Raw genomic sequence first — 15,018 nt, forward strand, 5'->3', positions numbered from 1 at the left:
AATAAACAACAGAAGTATACTATGAATGAATACACTTATTCAAAACATTAAATAAAACATTGTAATTGGTATTACTCCATATAGATTTGCATTGGGGTTGCAGTGGTATTAGAAAATGTCTTATATTTATTGTTATACCATTGCATTGCTAAGAATGGTTTACATTTTGGTTTTTTTATTACTTTGCCTACGTCATGCTTAGCTATAAGCACAAACTAAATAAAAATGGCTATTATTCGTACTTAACACAGCCAAGATGAATGAATCAATAAAACATGCAATGAGCAGCTAGTAGCTGTACCAGTCTCACTTACCATCCCTCTCCAGTTCAATATAGCTGCTTAACTGGCAACTATTATTGGGCACAACAACTAAAACACAAAACTGAATCTCTTCTAGTCACAGACCTTTGGCCTGATCTTAGTATGGCTATGGATCATGAGTATTCTCTTTCTTATTAGGTTCTCTAAGCATTTTTCAAGAACTTTTTACATTTCAGCAGAGCCTTCTGTTTGTGCACTTCTCAAACATTCCAGGATGTCCATCCTCATCATGCAACTTTTGCATGACCACTTTTGGAATAGTCAAATAAAAGGAATTGAGTAGTGCTGCAGCAGGCCAATTGCAAAAATTTGGATTACCTCTAGATGGCAGCAAAGGACTATCATTTTCTGAATCTCTTGGTTGCCATGTTCAAGTCATCCAGAATTTTGCAGCCCCTCTATTATATCACAACCTGCTGCAAGCAACCAAAGAAAAATTTTGTGACAAAAAAAGAGGAGAAAAAGGGAAAGGGAAATTCAATAGTTACTTTAGTGAGGCAATATACAATAGAGGAGAAAAATTAATTTGCATTGTATGTTTCGTTCTATGATCCTAAATCAGTGTTTCTCAACCTTGGCAACTTTAAGATGTGTGGACATGGCTGGCTGGGGAATTCTGGGAGTTGAAGTCCACACATCTTAAAGTTGCCAAGATTGAGAAACACAGTCCTAAATGCTAAATTGCATAACAAGGTGCTATTGTATTCCTTTCGAAAAAGCAAATCTTTTAGAATAAAGGACTCAAATTCAGATCTTTACATGACTTCATCAGCCTGAGTAAAAATGAAAAGTATCACACTAAACATGTAATTATTAAAGAAACATTACTGAGCTATTTCTCCTTGGCCATTTAGCTACCAATGTTTTCCATTAATGAGAACACCAGTATGTCATTCTATTACTGGGTATGTATGTATATATGTATGTGTATGTATGTGTGTATATATGTGTGTATGTATATGTATGTGTATATATAATTTTCCAACAGCATATATATAGTCTAGGAAGCTCATCTCAAAGCTGCCCGCCCCCCTTGTAGAGCAGAGAGCTTCTTTTCCATCAGTCCTTTTCTTATTTTCCTTTCCCTCTCTCTCTGTATCTGGCAGATACTTTTTTTTTCTTTGCCTAAACAGAGATTGCATGTGCTTGCTTCCAGTCTTTTCCACTCCTTGCCCGGCCCGGTGACCCTTCCAGTGGAAGGCCAGTCTGCCTCCTTCTCCCCTCTTGGTCAGCCCAATCTCTCATCTAATCTTCTCTGACCAAGTCTCACTTCTCTGCCCTCTAGCCCATGAGCCAGGAGCTACCTCAGAAGTATCACACATACACACACACACACACACACCACACAGATGGAATCTGAAAGCAGGCAGGGGGTCCTGGAGGGCTGTGCAAGAGACCCAGCCAGGTCCCACTGTTGCCATATCTGCTGAGTTGAGCTGTGGCAAGCCAGAATGCCTCCGAGGCCCAGCCTGCACATCTGCATGGCACTCAGTGCCCTGGCTTTGCTGGGCAGCATCCTCCTCGGTGCTTACAAGCTATTGCTGCGGAGCACAAGGCCTCATTTCCTTCTAGAATGAAGATAAACACTGACTGTATGAAAAGTTAATACAGTGTTTTCTTTGCAAAACAAGAGAATCAAAAGATGGAATGAGGAAAAAGCATGTAAATGAATTAGGTAATGTTTACTGTGAGAACAAAACACTTCCTTGGAGAACAAACTTTGGGGTACAAGTTCAAATTAGCAACTTAATACTTCTTGGAGGGATACCTAATCTGTCTTAACAACTTAATTGTTCAGTAGTTAATCACCTTATAAAACTGCACTTTTGTAACAAAAAATATGGTATTCAAAATTTCTGTAAACAGTGAAACAATGTTGAATTACAATTGACATGGAATTGCCTCATTCTACACAGTCTGTCAGACCTTTTTCTGTGGAAATCTACAAGTATCCATCTTTATAGTTATTGCACTGAAAACGTCAGTGCCTTAACTACACAAGACATTATATTTAAACTTATTCTTGATCACCTAGTTGTTTCCATGTTGTTTTTAAGAATCAAAAGTTAGACTTCCGGGGAAGAACTGGCAGACTGAAGACAGCTCCATGAAAAGTGGAGCTGACCACGGCCGAATGAAGAGCCAGCAAGTAGACCAGCTCTTCATAATTCCTCTCTGGACAAGGAGATGGCCCACAAGCGCCCCAGACAGTTGCTTCTCATGAGGAGACCGCAAGACAGTAGTCTCTGGCAGGTTTAGAGCTCTGAGAGATGAGGGAACAGCCATCTTGCTCAAACCATGGTTGGCACCCTTGAAAGGTCACTGGGTTCACATACTTCCTCTTCTAATCACTTTCAGAAATTGTTTAACTGCTTTTCAGCTATTAGGGACCTCTGGATCAATAAGTTGGACAGCACCAGGTGAGTTTCCTTCAATCCTTAGCAAAAAAAGCTTTAACTACAAGTTTAAAAACTTTTTTAAAAATGGGAGGGAGGGGGAATAAAGAGTAAAAGGGTGATTAAAACTTTGATAAAGTTACAAACAGATTAAAGGTCCAGATAAATTTGAAATAAGATTTTGGAATTAATTATAAGGAATCCTTTCTGTGGGAAAATGCTTTTGATTTTTTTTTAAATAATAGGATTGGACACTAGAAGGAACTAAATATTACAATTAAAGGAGAACACACAAACTGGTCTTACAATTATACAATGAAGCAAAATATTTTAACACTGGACATACTGAAGGATATTTATGAACAACGGACCCAAAAGTTAATTTAAGACTGTCTGCCTTTATAGACTGGCTATGTCTAAAAGATGTTACGGAAAAGGAACAAGTTCTACCTGACAAAATCGAGACTGAAAGTGGATTTAAAAATGACTGGCTGCAAGAATGACATGGAAAAAGATGTTACACTGTACAAAAAAAAAAAAAAAAACCTGGCTGCTGTGTTAATAATTAAAAGGGATATACAAACAACAAACCAAGAGAGTGACCTGGATAATTTTCCTATATTAGATTTACAAAAAAGGCTTGTTAAAGTTCTGAAGAATTTTGAGAGAAGGGACAAAGAAAAAATGAAAAAAAAATCAAGTTCTACATTACTTTTCTTTCTCTTCTATTTGTCTATTTTTCCTTTCCCCCCTTTCTTTTCCTGCACCTTTTTTCAGTATGTAGTAGTTTTTACTGTTGTAATTATAATTCTTAATAAAATTACTATTAGAAAAAAGAATCAAAAGTTAACTACAGTAATGGTTCTTGTATTGGTTGGCCTTTAACCTTACTGATAAAGTTAACAGAAAACCCTCAACATTCCCTGCAAAACAAATGAAAAATAACAAATCATGGTTCTATTCTAATCACTTTGCATTACTGCCACACTTATCACATCTTTTTTTTTTTTTTTGGTGCCTTTGAGTCAGTGTTGATTCCTGGCGATTGCCTGGACCAGTCCCTGCAGTTTTCTTGGCAAGATTTTGGAAGTGGTGTGCCACTGCCTCCTTCCTGGGGCTGAGTGTGACTGGCTCAAGGTCACGCAGCTGGCTTTGTGCCTCAGGTGGGATTAGAATTCATAGGCTCCTGGTTTCTAGCCTGATGTCTTAACCACTACCCCAAACTGGCTCTTTATCACATCCCTTACCCTTTCCCAATCAATCAATCAAGCCCACAGTAATCCAAAAGTTGCCCATCATTTTATTGTAACAGAATATTTGATGTTATTCAGTTTTCTTTGTACCAAGTGGAGAAAAATGAATAGAAAACATACAGTTTTAATTTGTTGAAATTAATAGAAAAATAAAACCCTTAATAAAATTAACAGTGATAAATTTAAAATTGCTTATCTCTATATACAAAAAGGCAGAATTCAATACATATTCATTTGATTTCATATGCTGTTTAAAAACCAGGTCTGATCAATATGTTAGATTTCTGGTTTGTACTTCCCTGCTGATTCCAAAACTTTGTCTGTCAGTGACACATTCTCTTGAATAATAATCCATACACATGTCATGATTCCTAGGTTAGTAATTTATGTCTCACAAAGTAACCCTGTCAGAAGGCACTAATTTCTAAAATAACAAAACAATTGACAAATATACAGTCAACAGTATATCCAATTACCTCTGGAATATCCTAATGTTCATACTTTATGGAGCTAGTAAGGCTGCATGCTGATCCTGGGGAGGAGTTGGAAGGAAGGGGCAGCAGTACAGAAAATTTGCTAACTTTATTACCAGTTATTTCGGCCCTCACAAACTTGCTTATGAGAGGCAACTGCTTCAACTTCTTTGCTCATACATGAGAGGTCCCTCTCCCAATCCATGTCCTAATCATTACTGGACCATGTAATAAGCAAAAGCACTTTGCTAGTTGCAAGATTCAGAATGTTACAGGGAAGCCCCATCCAGGTAAAAAGAGGTTTTGCTGTTTGCACTCGAGCGTTTTGGAGGTGGCAGCAACAGCACGAAATCAAGTGGCTATAGGCTGACCACCGGTCTGGGAAAGATTCACTCTGGCACGTGAGTTGAAATGAGTGGCAATCTTAACTTATATTCAGCTACAAAAAATTACGTAAAACCTTCCTATTGTTAGGACTGCATATGCAGAGTGAGTAAAGAGAGAGAATATGAGCACTTTACCAAGACAAAGTAAGGGGAGTCAAGCTTTTAAGTTCAATTGTAATGTAAAATATGAAATAATAAATATTTGAATGATGAAAAAAGGAAGAATTCAGGATTCTTTGCAAATGAACAATCTGGGGTACCATCTTAAACGAGAGACACAAGACTTCCAACTTACAATGCTCATGCAGTGAACATGGATTGGGGGTGGCCTTTCCCCCCGACGCATTTATTTACGTATCTTCAATATGAGTATATACAGGTACATAGACTCAAATGTTCTACAAGTCCCTAGAAGCTTGTAGCCATTTGCCCATTTGGAAAATCGTAGAAGTGCAATCAACTGAATTTTCCACTGTCCTCTTCATCCTCCATACACACAGTGTACACATTCCCAAACTAGGCTTTTGAATTAAATGCACATTCCATTTCCAGTAACCATATTCATCAATCCAATTAACAATTAATTAAAAGAATTTTTGTTTTATTTCACATAAAAACTTGTATTTAAACGAAATTTATAAGCAGAATAAAACATAATTTGGTAATAAGCTTTTGGTGTTTTGTTTTCCCAAGCATATAAATGTTGTCTTGGGACAAGCAAATCCCCTCTACAATATTTGGATAGATACCATAAAAGTTTCAACTGCAGGAACATGTTAGGAATGCAAGTTACATTCTGACTGGTGTATATGCATATATACACACATACTTCATAGCAGCAGGTATGCCATACACAAACACACTCACACACACAAACACTATAGTCCAGCCTCATTATTCGTGGATTCCATATTTGCAAATTTGCCTACTCACTAAAATTTATTTGTAACCTCCAAATCAATACTGGTGGCAGTTTTGCAGTCACGCTCAGAGCAATGAAAAATTTGAGTCACCTGACATGCATGTTCCCAGCAGAAGCTGAGCAAGGTGACTCTGTTGTTTCAGCTTCCATCCTGTAAACAAGTGCCCTATATTTCCCCTAGCAGCAATGGTTCAACATTCGGTAAATAAGCATTCATGACTTAACTACCACGAATAACAAGCAACTTTGTGTGTGTGTGCGCGCTCATATGTTTTCCATGCAAATTAAAGGACCATTTAATCAAATGAAAAGCTGTTTTGTAACAGCAAAGTTACATCAAAAGCAAAGTAGCTTTTGTGAAAATAAAACTTTGTTCCAGGTTCAAATGCCTCTCATAAGATCAAGGCTTTTTATACTATACTGTACTATAAAACAGTGAAATAAACAAGCTCTAGAAATATCTAGAAATTCTCAGTTGAAGATAGAAGAAATTAAGTTACGCTTTATTCCCACTGAAATCAATAGCATAATTCAGTCATAGAGGGCTTAAATCCCACTTTAAAGGGATTAAAAATACTTCAAATGGATCCAATTAATGTTTCAATGAACAATTAAAAGCATCTAGGACAACTGTTCAGGCAGTAAAATTACTGATACAATTTCTACTTTTCCATTGGAAATCTTTCACTACAAAAATATGGGCATTTTTTAATTAATTAAATAACTATTATTAGAAATATTTAGAAACATTTAGGGAACACACTTTTGTCTGCCCTTGGATGAGTTAATAGTAATCATTTGCACATAACAGATTGCACATTTCTATTTGTCAAGTTACACTGACCTTTTTTGAAAGAAAACAAAAAAACAATAATAGTGTTACTTTTAGAGTCATTTCACTAACAATTTTAATTTAATGCTAACAGAATAACAATCCTAAAGAATGGGGCAGCCTTTTCTATTAAAAAGGACAACTGCTAAGATCAGTACAATTTAAATAACTACAGTGAAAATAAAGGGCATTATTTAATGACCATTAGTCATATTGTTAAGATTTACTGTGTGAAAGAAGTTGTCATCTTTAAATTTCTGGTATTCTGGCAAATCTAGAAGATTTTTAGCTTCTTCAATATCATGTTGAATAGCAGCTATAAGTGCATCTGTAGAGGAAAAAAAAACATAACTTCCAAAATATGTAATATTGATAAATGCCTGATTCCAGTATCGAATGAAGTATTTAAGCCATCTACTCTCTACAAGTCTCTTTCATACTCCCTAAACTGAGTGAACTGTGGTCTGAGAGTGCGTTGCATATGTTGGGTGGGAACTGAGGAAACAGTTAAAGAATCCAAAGCCACGCAATGTAGCTTCCAATTATGGTTTGCATAACTCATACCTTGCCAAAGAGGAAGTGGAGACAGGGCAAGAGAAAAGCCACAAACCTCAGGCTCATTCATGTAAGGTCAAACCATTACATTATTGAATGTTATAAACCCACTATTTATATATTTTCTCCAGGAACATACGATGGAACGGGTATCACATCAACAACTCTGTGAAGTAGGTTGGGCTGAGAGATGTAAGCTTCCATAGCTGCCAGTGGCCTGGATCTCCTTCTTAGTGCAATACAATGATGTCTCAAACTGAGATGAGTTGGGCAGCACTTTTTACATCCAGATAATTGTAATTTTCTACACTGTTCTGCTTCTATGTAATGTGCACCACAGGCAGGTGTTACAAAGATAAAATTTCTCCAGGGAAATACTTATTATTATTATTCAGGCAGATAATTTTACCCAGTATGAATAGTCTTCATATTCTTTACCTCAGCAACTCATATCTTAATGATACTAATTACCTCATCTCATTAGTAGGCATTATCATTTGTGGAACAATAAATATTTAGATACTCAAACTTACCTAAAGAATCGAAGTTCTGTTCTGCTCTTATATAACCGACAATGATTATGCTGAGTATTTCTCCATAAAAGTCTTCTTTGAAGGTATGAATAATGTGCGTTTCCTAAAAAAACAATTTTGTAAGTTTGTCTCGCATGTAATTAAGTATATATATTAATACGTTGAAATAAAGGCATCTTTATTTCTTGAAGTTGTAAATATATGAGTAAAGCCAAACTAACTTATCATTAACTTCTATGTAGAATACAGGTAGTCCTCATTCAATGACCATTCATTTAGACCTGGCCTACCTGCAGGCCCTCTGCTCGCTCTCGGCCCCGCCTTCCTCCTGCAAAGCCTCGTGAAGGGCCAGCAGCTTCCAACTCACTGAAACCACTCTCTGCAGCTCACACTGGAAGCTGCTGGCCCTTCACGAGGCTTTGCAGGAGAAAGGCTGGGCTGAGAGCGAGCAGAGGGCCTGCAAAATAGGCTAACACTGGGCTCACCTCCATCCCTTACTAAAGCCCACAGGCCGTTTCTCCAGGAACGCTTCCAACATGAGCTGCAAAGCACATGTGGCACCTCAGGAAGCCCTCATCCCAACACTTGCTCCAGGTCTGCCACGACTTGAACAGCACCTCCCTCACAGCCTCCACCTTCGCCCAGGAAGCCACCCCCTCTTCTATCTTGCCTGACGACAGAGCGCGCTGTGCCTCGGCATCCTATCCTACTGCCACCTCCCCAGCTGGCATGCAAGCTCCCTTCAGCAGACAAGGCTGAGGATGGTGAAGGTCAGCTGGGGGCAGCAGGGGCAGGCGGCAGAGTGCAGGGTGGCCAAAGGGGAAAAGGTGGGGGGAGACAGGCAGGTGAGGGGTGTTGAAGTGGAGGTGTGGCAGGGCAGGAGAAGCGTGAGGTCCTGGCCTAACAATGACACGGTCCTGGCCTAACAACCACAACTGGGACTACTGGAACTGCCTTGGTAAGTGGTGCAGTCCTGTAATGTTTTGCCCGACTGCTTTGCTTAGTGATGGAAATTCCGGTCTGAATTAGAGTTGTTAAGTGAGGACTACCTGTGTAGTATTTCTCTTAGAAAAAAATCTCATTTTATTATTACCATTATATATTATAATAGTCATTTATTATATATTATATAGTCATTTCTAAAGGAATTAGCATATTCTGGATTCAACAAGATTGTGATAACGAATTCACCTCATTAAAGGTTTACACAAAATGGTCAGGAATTAAAAGTGTCATAAAACAACACCTGCTAAGTGTCTGTCCATATGTATATGTATGTGTAAGAGTTCCAGCAAAATGCGTCCAAAAATACATTCCCACTGATCGAGTCCTGAGCTTGTTTTAAGACATTAACACACAATATGCTCACCACTGATTTCTTAATGTTCTTGTAGTATGGATTCCAACCTATACTCAAAACCATTTTATGCACATCTCCAGTTCCAACACAACCCCATCCATAGTATATGCCAGTAGAGATATCAGATGGGAAGCTGTCAACCACTTCTTCAGAAAAGTTAGCTGAAAAATAAAAGATTTACATGAACCATTAAAATATAGCACATGCAAAAAGATCAGTCAGAAGCCTTAGAGCAGTACATATACCTATTTTAATAGTATCAGAATAGAATCCAGGTGAGGTTGACTTTAACTTAGGATGGTCTAAATACAACTAAGGTAATTTACATTAATGTTTAAGTCACTCTTTAATTATATATGCTGCACATTCTCAACCAAAAGGCCAGCCTGCATTTGAACTTTCAAGAATGTTTCTTGCTTGAAATGTGGGGGGTCAGAATGTTCAAGGGACAAAATTTTCTGCGAAGTCTGACAGTTTCAAAATTTTAACTTAATTTTTAGATCACCTGAAAAATAACAAAGAGGCTAAAAGTACATTATAATTTCATGTTATTTTACTGCATACTGCACAACATTTTTTCCCACATTTCAACAAAAAAATACTGAAACAATTCCTAGACATACACTAAGAGATTAAAAAATACACATGACTCTCCGCAAGCCTACATATAGCAATTAAATTACTGTTATTAAATTAGAACTGAATTTACTTAAATATAAGCCAAAAAGTTTCTCAAAGGAACACTAAATATAACACATCCCCATCCATAGTATATGCCAGTAGAGATATCAGATGAGAAGCTGTCAACCACTTCTTCAGAAAATTAGCTGAAAAATAAAAGATTTACATGAACCATTAAAATATAGCACATGCAAAAAGATCAGTCAGAAGCCTTTCTCAAAATCAGATTTTTATTTTCCGTGTTATTTTTGTGGCCTTCCTTAGCAAATTATTTTATTATCTTAGAAATCTTTTATTATTTAGAGACATATTCCAATACTAAAATGCTAAATCTGTATTTCCAAGTAGCAGCAAGTCAATTTATCTGCAACTTTTCTTACAAAATTTCCATGAAGTTTCTCCTCACCACTGTTGCTGTATTAGATGGGTGCAGTATTCAAATCTGCAGCAGAAAAAGTCATTTAGTTCTAGCACTGGGAAGTACTAAGGTACCTGTCAGTAACACTGTACCTCAAAGAAGCCAAGCCCTTTCTGGTCTTATGTGGCCTTAGGGTAATACATATCTGAGTTCAGGAAGTATGTATGAAGTGATGACAGGGTATAATCATGATACTCCTTAACACTTCCTGAATTCAAACTTGTAAGGTATTGGCGACAGATATAGTCCATGCTGTATCCCAGCCTTTCTCAACCTTTTGACCCAGGAGGACCCCTTGAAATATTTTTTCAAGTGGCCTGGGAGAACCCCTGCAATTCAGGCTCAAATATAGGCCAAAAGTTACAAAATTATTATATTTGTTTCATGGGTAGGCCTGTATATATGCATTAACAGTGATCTTACACTAAAAATAAATAATGAAACTTACCTCTTTAATGTGAAGTTGCCTGAATCTGAAATAATTTTTTAAATAAATCGTGATCTCCCAGGGAACTCCTAGTGACCTCTTGCAGAACCCGAGGGTCCCATGGAACCCTGGCTAAGAAACCCTGCTCTATCCAAACCACCATTCCTGCTTCAGATCCAAAGACCTGCACATCTCTATGGTATCTTAGTAGGAGCTATTGTAATGTAAACAATTTTTTATCGTATATGCTAGATATGATTTCATACTTGGGGGTACATCCTTTGCTAGTATGGGAAAAAGTTCTTGCCAACACAGAGATTTTACCTTCACCTAAGTGATACAGGGAAGAGATACCCCTTTTGTTTTCCAAGTTGCTGGAGAAAAAACAGTATCACTGCAGCATAGGCACATGCACACAGCATATAGAGGCAAAGATCTCTGACTCTTTTAAGCGCCCAGCACTTTTATTACAATGTAAGCATTATTACATAAACTTTATGATGTAAGCATTTGTGTCATTGAGAATACAACTTTCCAAGTTGACCTGCTTAGGCATGCTGCTATTGGCTTTCATCATGTGTGAAATCCTGGGTCTAGAAAGCCACAAAATATCCCTTGTAGAAATGGCTCTGATCTAAGCAGCTGGTGACCTTGCCTGGAGAGGAAGTTTGGCAGGGTACTTGGACGACTGAGTACCAGAAAATATGAGGGTTGTAAGATAGGTTGGGAGGTCAGAAAATATCTCATAAGTCTATGGCAAGCTAGTCTGTACTGTGGCAAAAAACCTACAAGCACTATCCATGAAGGGGCTGAGCTGGCCTTGAACCGAACTTCATTATAACTAGACCAAAAAGAGAGAGAGAGAGAGAGACCCAGTTCCACTCCTCTGTGAAATTATACTAAAGCCTCGTTTTAATAAAGGCAAGTAAGAAACCAGAAACTGGACCTCCTTCCCACCACCGCCTGGAGAACCAGGCAGGGACGACGAAGAGAAGGGGGTGATACACACGCATCCACACACCTTCCTCCCAACATCCCGGGAGCGGTGCCCGGTCCACCCGCTTCCACCGCGCTCACCTGTGCGGATGCCCAGCTCCTTGGAGCCGCGCCCGAAGCCTCGCACCACCTCTCCACGGCAGAAGTACGGCAGGTTCTTCATGGCGACGGAGCTAAAGGGGAGAGCCAGCACGGGGCGAAAGGCAGAGGCGGCGGCCCAAGGCTTGGTCCCCGGGAGCACGCGCCGGTCCAGAAGACGAGAAGCGTGACTACCCGGCCGGCGCACAACGCTCCCGCCGCGTTTCGTCCCGGCGGAGACGCACCGCACCGCGCACAATTGAGCAACCGAACTGCCGGTGCGGAAGAGGTGGGACATTGTTTTGCGTCACAGGAGAAGCGGGTGGAGGAGGAAGAAGAAAGGCACGCAGGAACATTCTAGCACGCCCGGCTCCCCCCCTGCTACGAAGGTTGCTGCGCGTACGAACTCGTCGACCGCCGGTGGGTGGAGCCACCGCGTTTCTGCCCTGCGAGAGAGATTTGCGAGAAAATGCAGCCTGCGCGCCTGCGCTTTGGCGTCCTCTGGCGACCGTGCGGACTTTGAAAGTCATCGCCGGGGGACGGTACGGCTGCTTGGTCCAATGCGGTGCTTCCAGATCAGCCTACTAGTTTCGAGAAAGAGACAGTGTCCGAGAGGCAGAGGCATTGACCTGTTTTAGGGATTCTCCGCACGGTCAATGAATTTGTGTGAACGCCCATGAAGGAAACGAATGACTTCGTTGCGGTTAGGGCTTTGCAAGACACGAATAAGCTTAGTTTTAACTGGAGTTTTGATAATTAAATTGTAATCTGTATATCACAAGGGGTTCTCAGAATTTATGCTACAGGCTTGCGCTGGAGTGAGTTTTGATAGTGCAGACTTCTGCACTATCAAATAGCCTGCATTATTTAGCCCGCAGAAGTCAGAACAGGCTTGAAAAATATTACCGGCCCCCTTCGAAGTTGCTGGCAGCCTACTTTGCTGCATAGCAATTGAAGCCATACTGGGGCATATTAGTTTGATCAGCCTTCCCCAACCTGGATCCCAATTTCCCCTTTCCTGTAAAAGAGAAACTAGGAGGACGTGATTTTATACACAAGCATTTGTTGTTCGTTCATTTAGTCGCTTCCAACTCCTCGTGACTTCATGGACCAGCCCACGCCAGAGCTTCCTGTCGGTCATCAACACCCCCAGCTCCCCCAGGGACAAGTCCGTCACCTCTAGAATATCATCCATCCATCTTGCCCTTGGTCGGCCCCTCTTTCTTTTGCCTTCCACTCTCCCTAGCATCAGCATCTTCTCCAGGGTGTCCTGTCTTCTCATGATGTGGCCAAAGTATTTCAGTTTTGCCTTTAATATCGTTCCCTCAAGTGAGCAGTCTGGCTTTATTTCCTGGAGGATGGACTGGTTTGATCTTCTTGCAGTCCAAGGCACTCTCAGAATTTTTCTCCAACACCACAGTTCAAAAGCATCTATCTTCCTTCTCTCAGCCTTCCTTATGGTCCAGCTCTCGCAGCCATATGTCACTACGGGGAACACCATTGCTTTAACTATGCGGGCCTTTGTTGTCAGTGTGATGTCTCTGCTCTTAACTATTTTATTGAGATTTGTCATTGCTCTTCTCCCAAGGATTAAGCGTCTTCTGATTTCCTGACTGCAGTCAGCATCTGCAGTAATCTTCGCACCTAGAAATGCAAAGTCTTTCACTGCCTCTACGTTTTCTCCCTCTATTTGCCAGTTATCAATCAAGCTGGTTGCCATAATCTTGGTTTTTTTGAGGTTTAGCTGCAAGCCAGCTTTTGCACTTTCTTCTTTCACCTTCATCATAAGGCTCCTCAGTTCCTCTTCGCTTTCAGCCATCAAAGTGGTATCATCTGCATATCTGAGATTGTTAATGTTTCTTCCAGAGATTTTAACTCCAGCCTTGGATTCCTCAAGCCCAGCTTGTCGCATGATGTGTTCTGCATACAAGTTGAATAGGTAGGGTAAGAGTATACAGCCCTGCCGTACTCCTTTCCCAATCTTAAACCAGTCCGTTCCGTGGTCTGTTCTTACTGTTGCTACTTGGTCGTTATACAGATTCTTCAGGAGGCAGACAAGATGACTTGGTATCCCCATACCACTAAGAACTTGCCACAATTTGTTATGGTCCACACAGTCAAAGGCTTTAGAATAGTCAATAAAACAGAAATAGATGTTTTTCTGAAACTCCCTGGCTTTTCCCATTATCCAGCGGATATTGGCAATTTGGTCCCTAGTTCCTCTGCCTTTTCTAAACCCAGCTTGTACATCTGGCAATTCTCACTCCATGAACTGCTGAAGTCTACTTTGCAGGATCTTGAGCATTACCTTACTGGCATGTGAGATGAGTGCCACTGTTTGATAGTTTGAACATTCTTTAGTGTTTCCCTTTTTTGGTATGGGGATATAAGTTGATTTTTTCCAATCTGATGGCCATTCTTGTGTTTTCCAAATCTGCTGGCATATAGCATACATGACCTTGACAGCATCATCTTGCAAGATTTTGAACAGTTCAGCGGGATGCCGTCGTCTCCTGCTGCCTTGTTATTAGCAATGCTTCTTAAGGCCCATTCAACCTCACTCTTCAGGATGTCTGGCTCTAGCTCACTGACCACACCATCAAAGCTATCCCCGAAATTGTTATCCTTCCTATACAGGTCTTCTGTATATTCTTGCCACCTTTTCTTGATCTCTTCTTCTTCTGTTAGGTCCTTGTCATCTTTGTTTTTGATCATACCCATTTTTGCCTGGAATTTACCTCCAATGTTTCTAATTTTCTGGAAGAGGTCTCTTGTCCTTCCTATTCTATTGTCTTCTTCCACTTCCATGCATTGTTTGTTTAAAAATAATTCCTTATCTCTTCTGACTAACCTCTGGAATTTTGCATTTAATTGGGCATATCTCCCCCTATCACTGTTGCCTCTTGCTTTCCTTCTTTCTTGGGCTACTTCTAGTGTCTCAGCAGACAGCCGTTTTGCCTTCTTTGTTTCCTCTTTCTTTGGGATGTATTTTGTTGCCGCCTCCTGAACAATGTTGCGCACTTCTGTCCATAGTTCTTCCGGGACCCTATCTACTAAGTCCAGTCCCTTAAATCTATTCTTCACCTCCACTGCATATTCCTTAGGAATATTAGTGAGCTCATATCTAGCTGATCTGTGGGTCTTCCCTAATCTCTGTAGTCTGATCGTAAATTGTGCAATAAGAAGTTCGTGATCGGAACTACAGTCAGCTCCAGGTCTTGTTTTTACCGACTGTATAGATGTCCGCCACCTTTGACTGCAAAGGATGTAGTCAATCTGATTTCAGTGTTGTCCATCTGGTGAAGTCCATGTATAAAGCCGTCTCTTAGGTTGTTGGAAGAGAGTGTCTGTTATGCAGAGTGAGTTGTCTTGGCAAAATTCTATC

The 15,018-nt window shown here is 40.1% G+C and overlaps 1 protein-coding gene across 1 annotated transcript; it reads right to left on the bottom strand.

The window, feature by feature from the left end:
* Positions 1-4,980: 4,980 nt before the first annotated feature.
* Positions 4,981-12,029, bottom strand: RFK (riboflavin kinase). Its single transcript, XM_063295156.1, has 4 exons — positions 11,637-12,029; positions 9,043-9,194; positions 7,674-7,776; positions 4,981-6,913 (listed from the first exon to the last, which is right to left on the bottom strand). Exons 1-4 carry the CDS (start codon positions 11,929-11,931, stop codon positions 6,780-6,782), a joined length of 684 nt encoding a protein of 227 aa, XP_063151226.1. The 5' UTR covers positions 11,932-12,029; the 3' UTR covers positions 4,981-6,779.
* Positions 12,030-15,018: the final 2,989 nt, after the last annotated feature.

This window comes from Candoia aspera, chromosome 2, assembly GCF_035149785.1.
Source record: "Candoia aspera isolate rCanAsp1 chromosome 2, rCanAsp1.hap2, whole genome shotgun sequence".
Taxonomy (NCBI): domain Eukaryota; kingdom Metazoa; phylum Chordata; class Lepidosauria; order Squamata; family Boidae; genus Candoia; species Candoia aspera.